Below are 18,322 nucleotides of genomic sequence, written 5' to 3'. Positions count from 1 at the left end.
GGTTGTGGGACTGGATACTATGGATCTAATTGTTCTTTCCCTTGTCCTGAAAACTGTGGTAATGGTTATTGTCACATAGAGACAGGAGTTTGTTGGTGGTGTAAACCAGGGTATCAGGGTCATCAATGTGAAAATGATACGAAATTAATTTGTTTTAAAATAGTCTTATATGTTGTAAGGCAACAAATGCTTTAACATGTATTTCTCTCAAGTGTTTTGTTGATGTTATACTTAAATGGTGATATAATTATTCTTACATAATATATATCTGTAAACTGTAAGTTTTAAAGGATATCTGAATCTCGGTTTTATGTGTAACTGCATATTTCTTTTTTATGAAAAGTTTATTAGATAAAAAAAAGCTTTACCTTTATTTTACTGTTCGTTGAAACTATGTTAAAGTATTCGATAGAATGTGATGGTGGGAGATATGGACAGCTGTGGTTCCTGTCTGCGATATAAACAATGTCATCACATCAATGGGTCATGTCCTGAAGACTGTGATGCTGGGTTTGAGGGGACATTTTGTGATAGAGGCAATCTTTCTCTTTTGTATCCGTTCTCAACTACTTTTGGCTGCTCTTTTTAGACGGCTATTTTATCATTACGCATAATACATTATCACAGGCATGCTACACCTTTTTTATGGAAATCTCTAGCACATAGAATTTTGCTTCCTTATAAGCGATGTTTCTGATATTTGTATACATGTAAGGAAGTTAGTGCAAATCCTTCTACTGGATTCATAAATATTTCCGTATAAGCCAGATTGTTTTATTAGCAATTGTTTTTTCATAACGGAATTTAACTGAATAAATTTGATATAGAATGTTACAAGTGGGATAATTATATGTCAATATGTTTAAATACTTCACAACAGAGTGTTCAGGTGGAAAGTTTGAAATGAATTGTGAGCGAGATTGTGATGAACATTGTGCTGACCCTTTTAATTGCAACAGAAAAATCGGGGAGTGTGAAGGCGGATGTCAACCAGGCTGGAAAGGACTTCAATGTACTAATGGTAACGTGATCTTACTGGGAAAAGGTACGTGTAGATGTTAAAAAAGGGGCCATGGTTCACATTTTTGATGCATATCATTATCATATATCATTTATGATAAATATTATTGTAACGTCAAAAGGAATTTCAAAAAGCAAAAATATCACTTTAACCACATGATGACTAAAGACAAAATCTTGTGTCAAAATTGACGTTACAAGCTTTTAATTGACGCAGTATGGGGGAACTAGATGCTGTCAAGGTAGCACAGTGATAATGTTCAATTATTTCCACAAAAGATATAGTCCATTTGTGAAATTTTGTGTCCAAGCAAAACTTGAAGATGTTTTGTTAAACATATTTCAAAATCTCAAGGCCACCAAAGTCGTCTTAAAAAATATACTTAAATTATAAGGTAATTTGATATTGTCATGAAATATTTTGTACAATAATACTTTTGTTCGTACTCGTCTTACTTTTCAGGTAGATTAGGATACAGTATATTTATTACGATATTACAATAACTTAATGCATCAAAATATAAAATAAAATTTACGCCAAATCAATTTATGTGCAGTTACTGAGAAACTCTAGTAATCATGTGATTTGACAGGAATATATATATATATATATATATATATATATATATATATATATATATATATATATATATATATATATATATATATATATATATATATATATATATATATATATGACTGCCGTCATGAGAAAAGGGCCCTTATCTTTTGACGTCATAATGCGAAGAAAAACGACGTCAAAGTGGCGGTATTGTAAGCACGGAAGTAAATTTTATCGACTGCGTTTCGTGTATAAGTACTATTGGATTTCCAGGTGTAACAAAAATAAAAAAAAAATATCATATTAGGGTACCCTACATGAAATTTGATGCGGGAATGCTTAATAAATAATTTTATTACTATTTAGTGCTTCTTTATCTGAAAAAATCTTGTAAAATGTATTTAGTTATTTTAATCCATAATTTTAATCCATAGTAAATCTTACTGATATGTACAAAGAGAACAGCTCAGGAGATGTTGCGTCGATCTCCAAATGTGTGTGTGTGTGTGTGTGTGTGTGTGTGTGCGGGGGGGGGGGATTGACACGTAAATAAAATCCGAATAAAAAGGCAAAGTTCAAACTAAAAAAAAGAAGAACCCATCTTTGTTCGGATTTAGATACCATAGATACTGGTAACATGAAAGGTTGGAACCTACGACAACACAGTGAGTGGGGAGAGGGGGGCTTTATATGAGTAATTATATACTCAATTAACAGCAAGATAATATGCTTAGGGGAAAATAAACGGAGGAGGAAGTGCCACAAAATGTTTGCTTAAAAAATAAATTTTGCTAATAAAAATTGAAATAAACAAATATATACATAGAAAAAAAAAAATGAAAGTGTCTGATAATAAATACTTTTGTATCAATTTTCTTAAACTGTTCCGATAAAGTCAGCTTGAAATTTAACTTGCAAATTGTAAAGAATTAGATACAGCTAATGCGAACTTTTTCCAAGAGCATTATACTCAATGTTCAAGAAAATAACAATTACATCGATATTGATATTATGCTTGGATATATGTATGAAACAGAAGAAACAACAGATTGGGCTGTAAAGAAGTTAATATGAATTTCTGTTAAATAATGATGTGGCGTCATTTTTTGAGAATAAATCACTGATAGAAGAAAATGTACACGTAACGAGTGGTTATGGATGCCATTTAAACAATAAAATGCTTTCTTTGGTTGTTAGTACGGGAATTAATGTCGCAGCTGTTGCAGAAAAAAATACATAACCCGCGTAAGATTTTATATAGAGAAATAAATCACTAACTAACAATGAGCTGTGTGGGTTTTAGCATAAAATGCATTATTAAAAATGCAGTCTTTGTGTTTATAAAGAAATGCAGACATTTTTTTTCACATAATGCATTAATGTTAATTGAGTTGCAATTACTTAATTTACTCTATTGAAATGGGAAAGTTATAGCTGAAAATTTTTATTGAAAAAATATATAAAGATTTATAAAATGATTCTTAGAATAGATGAAATAAAAAAAAATATTTTTCCCAATTAAAAAAAATTAAAATTACATTTATTGTGGTTTAGCATGCATGTCATTGCATTTGCAACTGTTCTATGTAAACAGGTAGTTATGGGATCAAATTGAAATTTTCAATTGGATGAAAGTATATTCTTCCAGTACCATTTATTTTATCTAAATGCTATTTGTGTAATTATATATATATATATATATATATATATATATATATATATATATATATATATATATATATATATATATATATATATATATATATATATATATATATATAATAAGACATAATTTTATGAGAAATGAACAAAATTTTACAAATAATGTTAGTCGTCCTACAGATTTTATTTTATTTTTTACATATAATACTGTTTCTTACGTGCATATTTCATAGGGTGGCTTACTCATCCCTTTTTTTCTAGAGTCATGAACTTGTCCCGGAGAAAATCGTGATACTGCATATTACGTTATTTTTATTACACCGTTACCAATTGAGGCTGTATTTATGTCGGTAGCTTCGGCCAATTTCTGTTCAGCTGTTTTGTATTTAGTTTTTAAAAATCGATATTTTAAGTAAAAAAGAAATGGATCTCAGTTGCAAAAAAAAAAAAAAAAAAAAAAAAAAATGATGTCCTATTTTTTAATAAATACATTTCTGAAAGCATTGCCCTTTTAATTTCAGCTGTTGATATTCCTGAGCCAAAGAGATATTTTATTGAAAGAGAACAGTTTTATCTTTTTATCAACAGATGTTGAGGTATTTATGATAAATGTCATTGTCAGAATTTTAAGAGTTTTCATATCAGTCCAAGACAACAAATAAATCAGGAAAGTATATGTCATGAAGGAGTACCATTCTAGAAAAATGACGCCATAAATTTGATGCATTTCTCTATTTTAACAGAGAAACCCTCAACATGACCCATTTCAAGGGTTATTTTCCCTTAAAAAAAATGGTGTCCACAGCCGTCGCCAACTTAAATTTTCGAATATGTTGTGTAAAATTCTTAGATAAATCACATATCTCAAAATTGTTTGGGGCGATACCTGTGAGCAATATTATCTGAAAGAAAATTCCATTGAAAATTGGTGTCTTCTGCAAAATACGGGAAAATGCACAAGTTTATGACTTCACAATTAGCATTTAGAAGGTCATGTGAGAAAATGATATGCATGATCTTTCTGCATGGAATGTCAAAGATTCAAAAAGCATTAGATTTAATTGTTTACATCACTTCGAATTTTAAGAAAAACACAGGGCAAACTTTGTATTGAAACCGTACATTGTTCTTTAATCCGTAAACAAAATTGCAACGCGATTTCACCCAGGCCCCTTTCATCGTATAATAAAGCATTTTATTGGCTTAAATAAACTTTTTTTTTTATTCTTCAAAGATGCTATTTACTATAAATGAATCTTGTCTTGATTTTGAAAAAAAATAATACTTTTGGGAAAAATGTTTTAAAAACCAGGCAGTTCAAAAGATGACTTTACAATGCAAGAAAATGTAAGTTTTAAAAACAATATCTGGTTCTAAAAGATAAATAACGTTTAAACTAGTGCTAATTATTACAGATGTGCCCAAAACAATCCCTACTCCCGTTCCTACAAGCTTTTTTTAAACTAGACAAACCTTTTAATCTTTTGTGCAATAAATCTACGAGTTATTTTCAGAAATATTAGAATTAAAAAAAAACAAAAACAAAAACAAAAACAAAAAAAAAAAAAACGCCGGTATAGTCCTTTGAGTATAAGCCAATCAAATTACAATGCACGAGCATGCCCATGTCGACACTAATAATATATGTTTATATAATATACATGCATATAGAGAAAAGTTTTAGCTGTTTCAATTGTATCAGTCATGTCACAATTTGTGATAATGGCATGGAAATATTCCCTCGCTGTAACCAAATCTTTGAAAAAGAACAAAGAGTACGTGCAAACAAGCTTATTATAGGTCTCCAAAAAATGCAAAGAATATCTGCACACCTGCACACACACAACACGCATATCTACAACACTCAAACAAATAACAAAAACAAAAACAACAAAATAATGATAAATAAAAAAATGATAATGATAGTATCAATACACCGACTATAATATCGTCATATCAGACCCAACAATTGTTTCGTTGCCATGTGCAAATAAAATTAAAATCGGAAACACTGACTGGCGAGACCACAGAGGTTGACCCAAGACGTTAACGTAAACTGTTCATCACTGTTCATAGACACACAGTCGTTGGTTACTCATGGAATTACGGTTTCGTTCTTCTGGCCGTTAACACCGTAGTACGTAGGACTTCCTCGCATGTCTCAGTATGCCATAATGTTCACCTGCTACTTCACATACACATACACAGCTGTTCACCTATAATAACACATTATTTAAAGGTCTGGGTTTCCATAGTCGGTAATAAACGCATTCATACGGAATACTTGAATATGTCGGGTACATTATCTATTACAAATAAAACTTAACAAAGCAATGCAATAATTACTTTTTCTTAAAAAAAAATTACAAGAAACCTAGCTAACAAAATATACAGTTCAAGCTCACCTCTGTCAAAGTTCTCAAAATTACTCTACTGTCCACACAGGAAAACTTCTCGAACATACACAAACCATTCTGGCCAAATGCACGCAGTCATTTTTCTCGCGACCACACAGGTCATACAACATTTTTACTTAGGAAGGACACACCTTCTCACTTCTACAGCCTGCTCAGAACTAACTTACACGTAGACAAATTGTTGAAACCGGTCTGACAGCCGTGATCAGCTTTCCGTGATGATTATACGATGAGAATGAACCTATGGTACACCATAACCAACATAATCAAATTAAACAAAATTGTGACAAGTCATTTCACTCCTCGAACCCGTACGCACGTGCAGGCAAGTGTATGAAATGATCTTCGCGCTTCGTGATCTTCTACACAACATGTTAACCCTAAAAAGGTTCCATCTCAATCGCATGAGACCACTCGTGGACGAAGAGATGCCAAAGAAATTTTGAAAAAAAGAAAGTAAAAACAATATATTCCCACACTTTGCTGGAGGAACATAATGAAGTTGTCCTTGTTAAGGTAATATTTCCTGTTTTGGTTACAACAGAGTATCATATGATTAAAAAGAAGTAAAAATCAATTACTTAAATTTCCTGGTTGATTCATATTTTTCTCTGAGTTATAACATTGAAGGTGTATTGTTGTCCCTCCTGGTAAAATTAACTGATGTTAATATGGTTTCTGTAGAGGTATACCACTTAGCAATGGCAATCTATTGTATATATGGTTATGGTAAGTTGGTGCATTTTATTAGTTCAGTTATAAAAATCAATATCTTTTTTTAGCAACTATTATCGTGTCCGTCAAATCAATATTATTTTATACATAAGCATTAGTAGATTCATGTTTCTTCCATGTTCAATTTTTGCTTCGTTTGTGCATAAAGGTGTGTCTGTAAGGTAGGTTAGGGTAGGTGTAGGTGTGTATGAGGGTTATGTGTGTGCTTTTACAATACATTTTGATACGCAAGAGCATGCTCTATGTATGAACAGTTCTTATTACAGAGTCAGTTATTGACAAATAAGTTGATGAGACAAGAATATCAACAGTCTGGTTTAAAGTTATCATTTCGTAAGTTCTATGTCGATACAATGACTTTGTCAGCAAATACAATTTGTCCTTAATTTCTGTGCTAACTGACGTTTTTCATACTAATTGTTAGGCCATTATTCACACACTGAATTGTCGACGGATTTTTCCGTTAATTCCCGCTCATGACAAGAAGCACACAGCGGAGTTACCAGTCAACAGGGGATGCTCACTCCTCTATGAAACCTGATCCACTTTCTGATGTTTTTGGTGGTCCGAGTTTGCTTTGCTCCCGATTTGTATTGCTTAAATGCAGTTTGAGCTTGAATACTGTTTTTTATCTCCATACTTCACATAAAAGATCATTCTTTTCAACAATAATATTATTGCTATGTGTTTTGCTTTCTTTTCATAAAAGGACAAGCGTAAATGTCATTGCAACAATGCTACCAATCCTATAGTTTTAACTTATATTATACATAATATTACTAGCTTTTGTGAAGAAATATCTCTTTGTAATTTGTTGTTAATAAAAAAAAAATTATAGAAATTTCATTACAAAACTTAACAAACAATAAATGCTTGAAATTTGTGTTTAATTCGATTTACACAAACGTTTGATAACTTCTAATGGAGGGAGCATTTATTGAATGTCCTGTGTGTAAAGTAAAAGAATTTAAAAAAAAGTATATATATATCCTTTATTTCATCAAATATTCAATCTTAAAAAATGTTGCCTAAGGCAATAACTCCTTCTCGTGTATCTTCATTCAAGTATTTTCTTTATTGAACTTCTGATGTAAAATGGATATCCTGATATTAACAATTCAAATATATTTATGAAGAAACAATTATTTTTGAACTATTTACATCAGAATAATGTATTTGAACCAGTTTTCACATAATGTTTATCATACTTTTTATTTAAAATGTACGATTTTTTTATTCCGACATATACTTCTATTTATATATGTCTTACGCCTTAAAAGATGGCTACCTATAGATTTTCTTGGCAATTATTAGTTATATTGATTTAAACTATATTCTGTGAAAATAAATGAAGTTTTTCTACTTTGAACTATAAAAATTGTGAAAATGGAAATATCTTCATCCCAATTACTTATGTTTTTCGTGAAAAAGTCACCCAGTGTGTCGAAGGTAAAATTTCACATTTGAATCACACAATAGTAGTTAGTGGGAATAAAAAACTGCACCTTTCAATTGAATTTTTACTAAAATATCTGGAAAGGTGACTGAATGGCAATCCTTTAGTCTCTTCAGTTAACTGAATTGCAAAGTTTTCTCATGTGATATAATCTATAGTGTCTTCCTAAACTATGGGTAGAAGTTTTTGATTTTAGTGGCAGTAATTAACAGGAATCGCTGTAAAACTATAATACTTAAATCCCCTTTTTTTAAATTAATTTAATTCTGAAGGTTAGAGTGTTTTCAAATTGAATAGAATTAATGCATGACTAAGTTTAAAATGTTATCACACATGTAACTGTTCACATTGATTACAATGGATATTATTGGAACATAAACAGAAACGAGTCATTGTTGTATATCATAAAACTTTTGATAATTATGCAAATAAGAAACATTGATGAAGATGTTATTTTTCTACCAAAAATATTATATATTAAAACGTTTATGTCTTGAAACTTGTAAATGTATAGAAGGTTGAGGATTTATGAAAGACATTGTTGAAATTGAAGCATACATTTCAAAGTTATGCTACTGAACATACATTAAAGTAATAAGGATTACATTTGGTTTTGGTTTTGTTTTGTTTTTTCTCAAAGTAATTAACAGAATTAAAAAAAAAAAAAACAAAAAAAAAAAAAAAACAAACAAACAAACAAACAAACAAACAAACAAACATGTAAACGAGATTTATGTTTTATATTATTAACGTTTTGTTTGATTTTTCCGTTATTTCATGAATAATTATAATTGATTGCAGACGTTAAAGGATTACAATTATTTTTACCCTTTAAGAGCACTCATAATAAAGAAACAGTGTCAAAGTGAATATCTCGGTTTATAAAATGGTACCCACCATTTGCTTATTGTGATGAACTTATTTCAAAATAATCTAACATGTATTAATCGCTCAAACAATATCGTCCTTTTTATTTGACACTGACTTAACACGCATTACTTCCTATGTCAGGAACGCCTCGGCTAGGGTGAAACAGCAGTATTTTTTTTTTAATTCACAGTTAATTTCTACGTCGCGAATTGTAGTTCCCTCAAAATTTAAAGACGTATTCTTTAAAAAAAAGTATATTTATCATGAAATATGCCAGTTCATTTTTTTAAATTTAAATTTATTACCATTTCTATTGATTTTTTTTTTTTACATTCAATTCAGAAAATATTTCAAATTTGATGCACTTGTGAAATTTTGCAGTCTACTGACGAGGAATTTATTCTTTGTGGACATTAATGTATTTTGAAATTTCTGCTTCTCATTTGAAGAGAGCTGTCTTTGTATTTATTTATTCAATATGTCTATGTTATATATGTCATTTTTTTTTAATTTTTCACCTAATAAGACCAACAGATTTTTTAGTTGTGATATTGTGAACGTATTTTTACTACATAATATGGTTTCTTCTGCAATGTTAATTTCTGAAAAAAAAATCCTAGATCAAGAATAAAACTTTAATATATAAAAAAATCTTCTGGAACAATAATTCTATTTTTTCATATGTAATTTTTATTGTTGATATATTTTTTAATAATTTAATTCTATTTATCACGCGGCAATTGATTGGATAAAAAAGATTACTTTACATGTATATCCTATAAATTGGGTTGCCTACGTCACAATGACTTGCGTCAAAAACAGATCGATCCACCTGACGTTACATTTAAATTTTGTACCAGTTGAAGTCATTTTTTAGGACAATCATCTTTTTATCTTACACTAAATGAATGAAAATTAAATTATAAGGAATGAAATTAATAGCTACAGAATTTATACGGTATAGAGTGGGTTGAAGCAGTTTACGCTTTTTTTTATATATAAACCGCTTCGCAGTTTATAAAACTGTCCCAACATACTTCATACGGTATAAATTGGGTAGTTATTAAATTCATTCCTTAAATGAAATTGGTACAGATCCTTGCTTATAAGCTGTCGTTGCAATGATTTTCATTTATGTATTACATCTGGATGTTGTCATGTATATCGGGACTTTGAAAACTTCCTTAATACACTTTTTTGATAATAAGGAGTTCTACCACAGGTATTGCCGAAATCAAAGAATCGTATAACGCCATTAAAAGATTAGTAGATCAAAACACATATCAGACTTTTGTAGTTGAAAAGAATATATTAATACGTATACATGTAATATTTATATATACATACTTTGTTTATACATACTTGAAAACTAATAAGACGAACATTTTTGTTAACTTTATTGCTGTAAATTGCAGGGAGATTAACTATGAAGCCATAAAACTCGGACATTAAACAAAAACAGTTGCCACTGTTAAAACGATTCTACACATTTTTTTCTCTTAATAACATAACAGCTCCATTTTCTATTAGCCATATATACACGTATGCATGCAGACACCGAAGCGTACACTGTTAATTATCTTGAAACAATTAGGACTGATAATTTTCAAAAGTATATAATCAGTTGTTCAGTCAAGTTTTTAGTTAAATTTTTTGTCGTTAATTTTAGATAATTTGGCTTTGAACAGACCAACATGGCAATCAAACCAATACAATCCAGATGATAATTTATTCGACTCCAGTAATGCTGTAGATGGACTGAAGACTGACCTCAGTGCATGGGGAGGACAGTGTTCTATATCATCTGATGGATACAGTACTTCAACCTGGTGGGTAATCCTGGACGCAATCTACAGCATTCATGATATAAGGATTTATTACAGGACAGATAACAATGCTTGGGGTAAGTTCAATCCGTAGAAATAATTTGAGGAATTTCCGAATTATCATTATTAAAAAAAATAAGACTTAAATATTTAAGGGGAAAAGTATTTATATGGAACTGCAGTCAATACTTTCAGAAGACAAATGCAAGAATCTGAAATATCAGCAAAATTAACTGAAACGTATCCATTTATCAATTCATTTTTTTTAAAGTCAAACTAATATATTATATATTCTTTCAGCTGATTTTAGAACTGTGTTTTCAGAAACTCAACTATTGTCTATGAATCTTAAAATGTAATTTAGATTTTCTTTTCATTTACAGCTAAATATACAATAAATTCATTTAATACATTTTTCAAAGCAGAAGATATCTTTATATAGTAGATATATCTGTAATATTTATAAAGTGGACGTTTTTCTTTTAAATTTCAGATGCATCAAATGGCTTCACGGCAAGATTTCTAGGTTTCTATGTTTATATATCAAATTCAACAAACCGTCTAGATGGTCGTTTGTGTTTCCACGATACGAATTACACCAGATCTACAATACCAGCCGTCGCCAATATAAGGTGTCCCGTCCATGGACAATATGTCATCTACTTTAATGAGAGATTTCCAGGTGTCTCATACCCGATAGGATATTCCAAATTTGCATATAATGAACTCTGTGAGGTGGAGGTCTATGGTATGAACCGTTTTGTAAAGATTTTATAAAATCTGAGGGTTATTTTATCTCTCTTTATGAACATGAACTTTGAATAAAATTCCGTTTTTACTATCTGAATATTTGCAGAACCCATGCTTATTAGTCAGCCTTGATGTTAAGAAACAATGAAAATTAATCCACACAAAATCCAGTCTAATTATAAAAATAATTATTTTCTGTAGAAAATTAAAAAGGTTTACAATATATCCTTTGATAATCTTTTAATCGAAGGTTGCAGGACTGGCTACTACGGATCTAACTGTTCCCTCCTCTGTCCTGACAATTGTCGTTACTGTCATGTAGAGACAGGAGTTTGTTCTTGGTGTAAACCTGGCTATCAAGGATATCAGTGTGATAATGGTAGGAATTACTTTATCTTCCTGGGGTGTATTAAGGCAACACATTGGCAACATACGTATTTTTTTTAAGTGTTTTCCCCTTAAGGAGGGTACACGTATATCATTTTTTTTTCTTATTTACCTTCTAGTAATTCTTTATAATGTCTGTTTTTCTATGATGTATTACTCTGGGGTTCATGTAAGTGCATTTTTTTTTCAAAATTAATCGGATAAAAAATTAATCAATACATCCATTTTACTGCGTTTTGCAACGAACTTCATTGCAATCAATAGAATGTGACTGTGGCAGATATGGGCAAGATTGCGGACTAAGATGTGGAGCGTGTCTAGGTTATAAACAATGTCACCACATTAATGCTTCATGTCCTGAAGGCTGTGACGCTGGGTTTGAAGGAACTTTTTGTGACAAAGGTATCTCTTTAAATAAAACGTTTTCAAATAATGCACATCTCGTAATCATTATTGTATCGGTTTCTGTATCATTACTTGTGTTTCTCATCAACACTTTTACCATAGAAATATAAAATATGTTATGTGCAAGATATGTGTTAAATATCTACGCAGCTAGGTTAAGGACTCCCATATTTTCGTCAGCCTATGCAGAGATTCGGGAAAGCTACGTTAACGTGACGTAACGTTAAAAAATACAAATGAATCTCGATGAATAAATACTCTATGCTATTTTTAAAACACACTCAAATACTTTCGTTTCACAGAAATATAATAAAGATAAATGGATCTGCTACTTATCTTGCCATAATATCACTTAGCGAATGAAGAATGAAAGCCAGCTTGATCTCGCTGTACTTACTGAGATTACGTCATTTCTTAGTTTGACACGCAATTTCTCTGTACTTGAAGCATGGATCAAACTTTTATCATAGTTTGTAGAAATAAAAATAAATACGAAACAAGCTTAATGGGACCAAAATAAAGACATATTCTAATATATATTACTCCACATTTTATAATCAAACTGAATTGATAATTTGTAGACTTTATGTTTAGCCGTAGGGAGCACCTTTGTACAGTAACGTGCTAGAATCAGGGGCCCAGCCCCTCGAAAAAATCAAAGGTTCAACGATATCCGCTTCACTATAAATTCTAAATTTTTAAACACGTGTAGCTATTATTCCTACCATTCTGAAAAGTGCTGGGAGCTGGTTGTGCATTATTTATATAATCCGTAATGTAACATTATTCCAGTGCGTACTACATTTGTGTCGGGAGTTAATAGAAAGACGGCTAAATTTTACACCATTCCCGAGCATAAGGAAGATGCTCACAGCACTTTTGATCATAGGCGCTCCCCAGCTTAATTGTTAAAAAATATATATCTACTATACTATAAACATAACAAGGCATGAAACTAGCCTCCATGTTGGATTCCACTTTCTGACTAAGAGCGAGCCCAAGTCGGACTTTTCTCAGACATCGGAAGCTGTCATTTATTGAAATAAAATCAAATCAGGTTGAATCTTGCAGTACGTTCGTCGCATTCACGAGTTTTCTAACATTTCTCTGCAAACCAGGTCTCCTCGGCCGGAACTTAAAGGTTTATATGGGGGTATAGATAATTCAATCGTCGTTTACCTTCAGAGTGCATCTCATGGAAAGCTAACGTTGTTTTTCATAACGAACAAAAGTACCATGAAAGAAATATAATTTTACATCAATAAGACCTTGCAAGATTTTATATACATTTTCAGGCTCATAAAAAGCCGTTTCAGTGTGTGTTTGTGTTTGTGTGCCAGTGTGTGTTTGTGTTTGTGTGCTTGGGGAGGGGAAGGGGGTGCAACTAAACAATAATGCTTTTTACAATTCTTTGACAAGAAAGAAAGAATATTATTGAAGGAAGACAATCGTAAGTTAGGTTTGTTTTCTATTGCATAGTATTAGTGTATTCATGTATTGGCAAAATTATAAGGGCGAAAGGAGGGGGGAGGGGCACGTTTAAGCAGACGGGGGGGGGGGGTAAAATGTTTATAGTAAAGAAATATAATAAAATAAAGCGGATGTTTGCAGAAGTAAGTTCTGCACGAAAATTGTGAGGTGTATCGGAAGAAAAGGAGCTATTCACAGGGAAAAGACTTGTTTTTTTTATTTAAATCAATGATGTACAGAGACACTTAAACAGAATATTAAAATTTAGAGGTCGACGATTTGTTTCTAAAGGCGGGGGATGGCATTTTTTTTCCGAGTCAAAATGTTTATTTTCATGTCACTGAAGGACAGATTATTTATTTCAATGATGCTTAGGGAATTTTTTTTTTAATTTCTACTACATCGAAAAAAAAGTGGGTAGGAAAAAATAAAGAAAAAAAAAAGAAAATTAGAGGTGGTGGTGCATGGTGGGGGTGGGGTTACTATCACTCAAAGTCAAATAATTCATTTTCTTCCTGGTGGAAAATAAATTTTTTTCCCCAACATTTTCAAGGACTGATTTTTTTTTTCTCCAAAATCTGCCAGTACCTATCAGAATCAAATAGTTGTCCCCTCAGAATTACGCATCACTAATTGAATCCTTTATTGTAGTTGCCATGTGCAAGTTCACACTTTATAATCTTGCACATGAAGAAATTAATAGTTTCGCACTTTGTGCATATGTTTGTGTTTATATGTGGTTGTTGCGGGACAGGGCTCAGGAACTTCATTGTAGTGACATATATATATATATATATATATATATATATATATATATATATATATATATATATATATATATATATATATATATATATATATATATATATTATGTCATAGTAAACTAGTCTATTAAATGACTCCTAATCTAGCTGCCTTTGCCTTTGTATTTGTTAACTGGACTGAAGCTGGTTTTTGGTCAAAACTAATGCCAAACGTGCTATCATTATCAAGGGAACGCTGTGAAAGAGTGAGCTAATAAAGTTAGTTTCAGCTTTGTAAATATTAACGGTGATGTGAACATACCAAAATATATGTTTAGAAATAATTACCCTTACAAAATATTTAAAACATCCAAACCACTTATATACTATTTTAGTGAGAATTTTGAACCTGTTATTAAACTTTAGAACTGTCCCATTTTATTAAAGTATATCTGTATGAATCCATCTATAAGAAATAAGTCCCGCTATCAGGATAAAATATACATGTACTTGTATATTTATTAATTTTGCAAAAAAAGTAATACTTAAACTTTACATGTATGTAAGTAACACACTTTCCAGAGACGAATCCGGGATATCAAGGAGGGGAAGGGGGTGGGGGTGAGGGGGGGAAGATTAAGTGGCAATAGAAACTCATAATACTTGTAGTTAAAATTAGTATTAAAGCATATGTTTTATCAAGACTTTCTTTTATATTGAATATCCCCCCTTTTCCCTTTTTTTCCTTAATATATTGGCACTGCTGATTTATCTAGACTTAACGGGTGACAATATATTTTCATAAGTTCAAGTATCTGCTAGTCTTAGACTTCTTTTTATCAATTAGAAGTAATTAAAATGCAAAGAAAAATCATATGTTTAATTGATTTACAAATACATATGTTTCACAATACATTTAGTTCATTTTTGAAAATCAAATGTTAATTTTCCGTGAAAAGTCGTTCTCGTACTTTGAAGGTAAACGACGATCGAATTATCTTTACCCCAATAAACATTTAAGTTCCGGCCGAAGAGACCTCGTTTGCAGAGAAATGTTAGAAAACGCGTGAATGCGACGAACGTACTGCAAGATTCAACCTGATTTGATTTTATTTTAATAAATGACAGCTTCCGATGTCTGAGAAAAGTCCGACTTGGGCGAGAAATTCTCGCTCTTAGTCAGAAAGTGCCCCTAAGCGGAATCCAACATGGAGGCTAGTTTCATGCCTTGTTATGTTTATATTATACTAGATATATATTTTTTTAACAATTAAGCTGGGGAGCGCCTATGCTTTGTATGTTAAGGAATTTGTCTCAAACAAAAAAGAATAAATCTTATAGCGGAAAGATACCCGTATATCGTTGAACTTTTACGATCTTTGTAGTAGTACATATATGTTCTAATTTTAAACCTGTCACGTGACAAACAGTTGATGTAAGCGATGTCGCTTTGGCCGAACTCAGAGACCCAATATAACGCGTTCCAAAATCAATACAGAAAATCTTTTTTTCTGTTTTAGGCATATTGACAAAATCCAACAGAAAACACAGTTTTATAAGATATTTATTGATAAGATTGTGAAAAATCAGCATTTTTCTAATGAAAACACGATGTAGTGTCACAAATAAACTGAAATGTAAATATTTCGAGGAAATATTGACAATTTAGCAAGACTTTACGGGGTAAATTTCCCCCCAAAGAAAATCACTGATTTACAGCTTAAAGATAGCAAAAACCTACAGGGTAAATTTCCTCTCAAAAATGACATTGATACAGTTAACCTACAGTAATTCAAAGCAAAAGCAACCATTTTTTTTAGATAGCAAGACTTTACGGGGTAAATTTCCCCCAAAGAAGGTATCACTGATGCAGTATTCACTACTCTTATAAAAAGGGAACATTACATTTGAAAATCACAGAACTCTACAGGATAAATTTCCTCTCAAAAATGACATTGATGCACTTTATATACAGTGTTTGAAAGCAAAAGCAAGACTTTACGGGGTTAATCCCCCCCCCCCCAAAGAAAATCAATAATACAGTATTTATGATTCGCTAACATCGTTAAAGGTGCTTGGACACAGATTTGAAGTTAATTTTTTTTTCAAATTTTCTGTATAATTTCATGACTTATATGTTGCTATAGCATTTCATACTAAAATATAATAAAAATCTTATTTCATCTCGTAGTTATTGAAACTTCAAATTTCTGAACGCGTTTGATTGACACATCCTTGCACTTTCACAAAATTTAATTTTATTCTTAATACTTAAGAAAAGTGGCAATTTTGTTGTGTATTAAAGAAAAATATTAAAACTATAATCCAGAAAATTCAGAGTAGAAATATTCGAAAGCTAAACCCACTCACAGTATTGTCAGTCCGTGCTCAGTGGTGTGTGCAGAGTTTAACAATTGAACACACCCGGTGAATCGTAAACATTAACAATAACAGAGCTCGTGCCCTGTTTACAAAAACAGTTTACGTTTCACGGGTGTATTCAATTTGTTAAACTCTGTACACAACACTGAGCACGGGCTGACGATATTAGTGAGGGGGTTTGCTTTCGCACATTTCTACTCTGAATTTTCTGGATTATAGATGTAATGTTTTTCATTAATACACAACAAAATCGCTTCTTTTCTTAAATGTTAAGGATAAAGATAAAATTTGTGAAAGTGCAAGGATGTGTTAATCAAACGCGTCCAGGAATTCGTAGTTCCAATAATTTCCAGATAAAATAAGTTTTTAATTATATTTTCGTGTGAAATGCTATTGCAATATATAAGTCGTGATATCATACAGAAAATTTGAGAAAATATTAACTTTAAATCTGTGTCTAAGCACCTTTAAGATGGCAACAATCTACAGAGTACTTTTCTCTCAAAAATTATATTGATACATTTTATACACAGTATTTCAAAGCAAAACACCAATCTTGTAGATAGCAAGATTTTACGGGGTAAATTTCCCCCAAAAGAATATCAATGATACAGTATTCACTCTCTTATGAAAGCGAACATTACACTTTGAAAATCGCAGAACTCTACAGGGTAAACTTCCTCTCAAAAATGACTGATTCAATTTATATACAGTGTTTGAAAGAAAGGCAACCATCTTCATGATATCAAGACTTTACGGGGTAAATTTCCTCTCAAAGAAAATCACTAATACAGTATTTCTGATTCGCAAACATCGTGAAGATGGCAACAATCTACAGGGTAATTTTTCTCTCAAAAATGACATTGATGCAATTTATACACGGTATTTCAAAACAAAAATATCCATCTTTTAGATACCAAGACTTTACGGGGTAAATTTCCCCCAAAAGAATATCACTGATACAGAATTTATGGTTCACAATTACTTGGCAGTAACTAAAATCTACAGGGTAAATTTCCTCTCAAAAAAAAATTATTGATACAGTTTATCTTATACGTAGAAAACGCGAACATAACACTTCGAACATTGCAGAACTCTACAGGGTAAATTTCCTCTCAAAGATGATATTGATACAGTTTATATACAGTAATTAAAAGCAAAAACACCCATCTTTTAGATAGCGAGACTTTACGGGGTAAATTTCCCCCCAAAGAAAATAACTGATATAGATTTTTTGATTCACAACATCTTAAAGATAGCAAAAATCTACAGGGTAAACTGCCTCTCAAAAATTACATCGATACAGTTTCAATATATTAATTCAAAGCAAAAACACCAATCTTTTAGAAAGTAAGACTTTACGGGGTAAATTTACCCCCAAAGATGGTATCACTAATACAGTATTCAATACTCTTATAAAAGCGAATATTACACTTTGAAAATCGCAGAACTCTACAGGGTAAATTTCCTTTCAAAAATAACATTGATACAGTTTATATACAGTGTTTCAAAGCAAAAACACCCATCTTTTAGATAGCAAGACTTTACGGGGTAAATTTCCCCCCAAAAGATATGACTGATACAAAATTTATGCTTCGTAATATCTTGGAGGTAGTAAAAATCTACGGGGTAAATTT

General features: G+C 31.2%; 1 protein-coding gene across 1 annotated transcript; it reads left to right on the top strand.

The window, feature by feature from the left end:
• Positions 1–418: 418 nt before the first annotated feature.
• Positions 419–12,995, top strand: LOC133203120 (protein draper-like). Its single transcript, XM_061338967.1, has 6 exons — positions 419–536; positions 881–1,045; positions 10,392–10,625; positions 11,042–11,296; positions 11,549–11,677; positions 12,883–12,995. Exons 1-6 carry the CDS (start codon positions 419–421, stop codon positions 12,993–12,995), a joined length of 1,014 nt encoding a protein of 337 aa, XP_061194951.1.
• Positions 12,996–18,322: the final 5,327 nt, after the last annotated feature.

This window comes from Saccostrea echinata, unplaced genomic scaffold, assembly GCF_033153115.1.
Source record: "Saccostrea echinata isolate AGI-Se365-2 ecotype Australia unplaced genomic scaffold, CSIRO_AGI_Sech_v1 ptg000048l, whole genome shotgun sequence".
NCBI classification, from domain to species: domain Eukaryota; kingdom Metazoa; phylum Mollusca; class Bivalvia; order Ostreida; family Ostreidae; genus Saccostrea; species Saccostrea echinata.
Note: the sequence above shows the minus strand (reverse complement) of the source record. Positions and strands in the feature narration are given on the sequence as shown.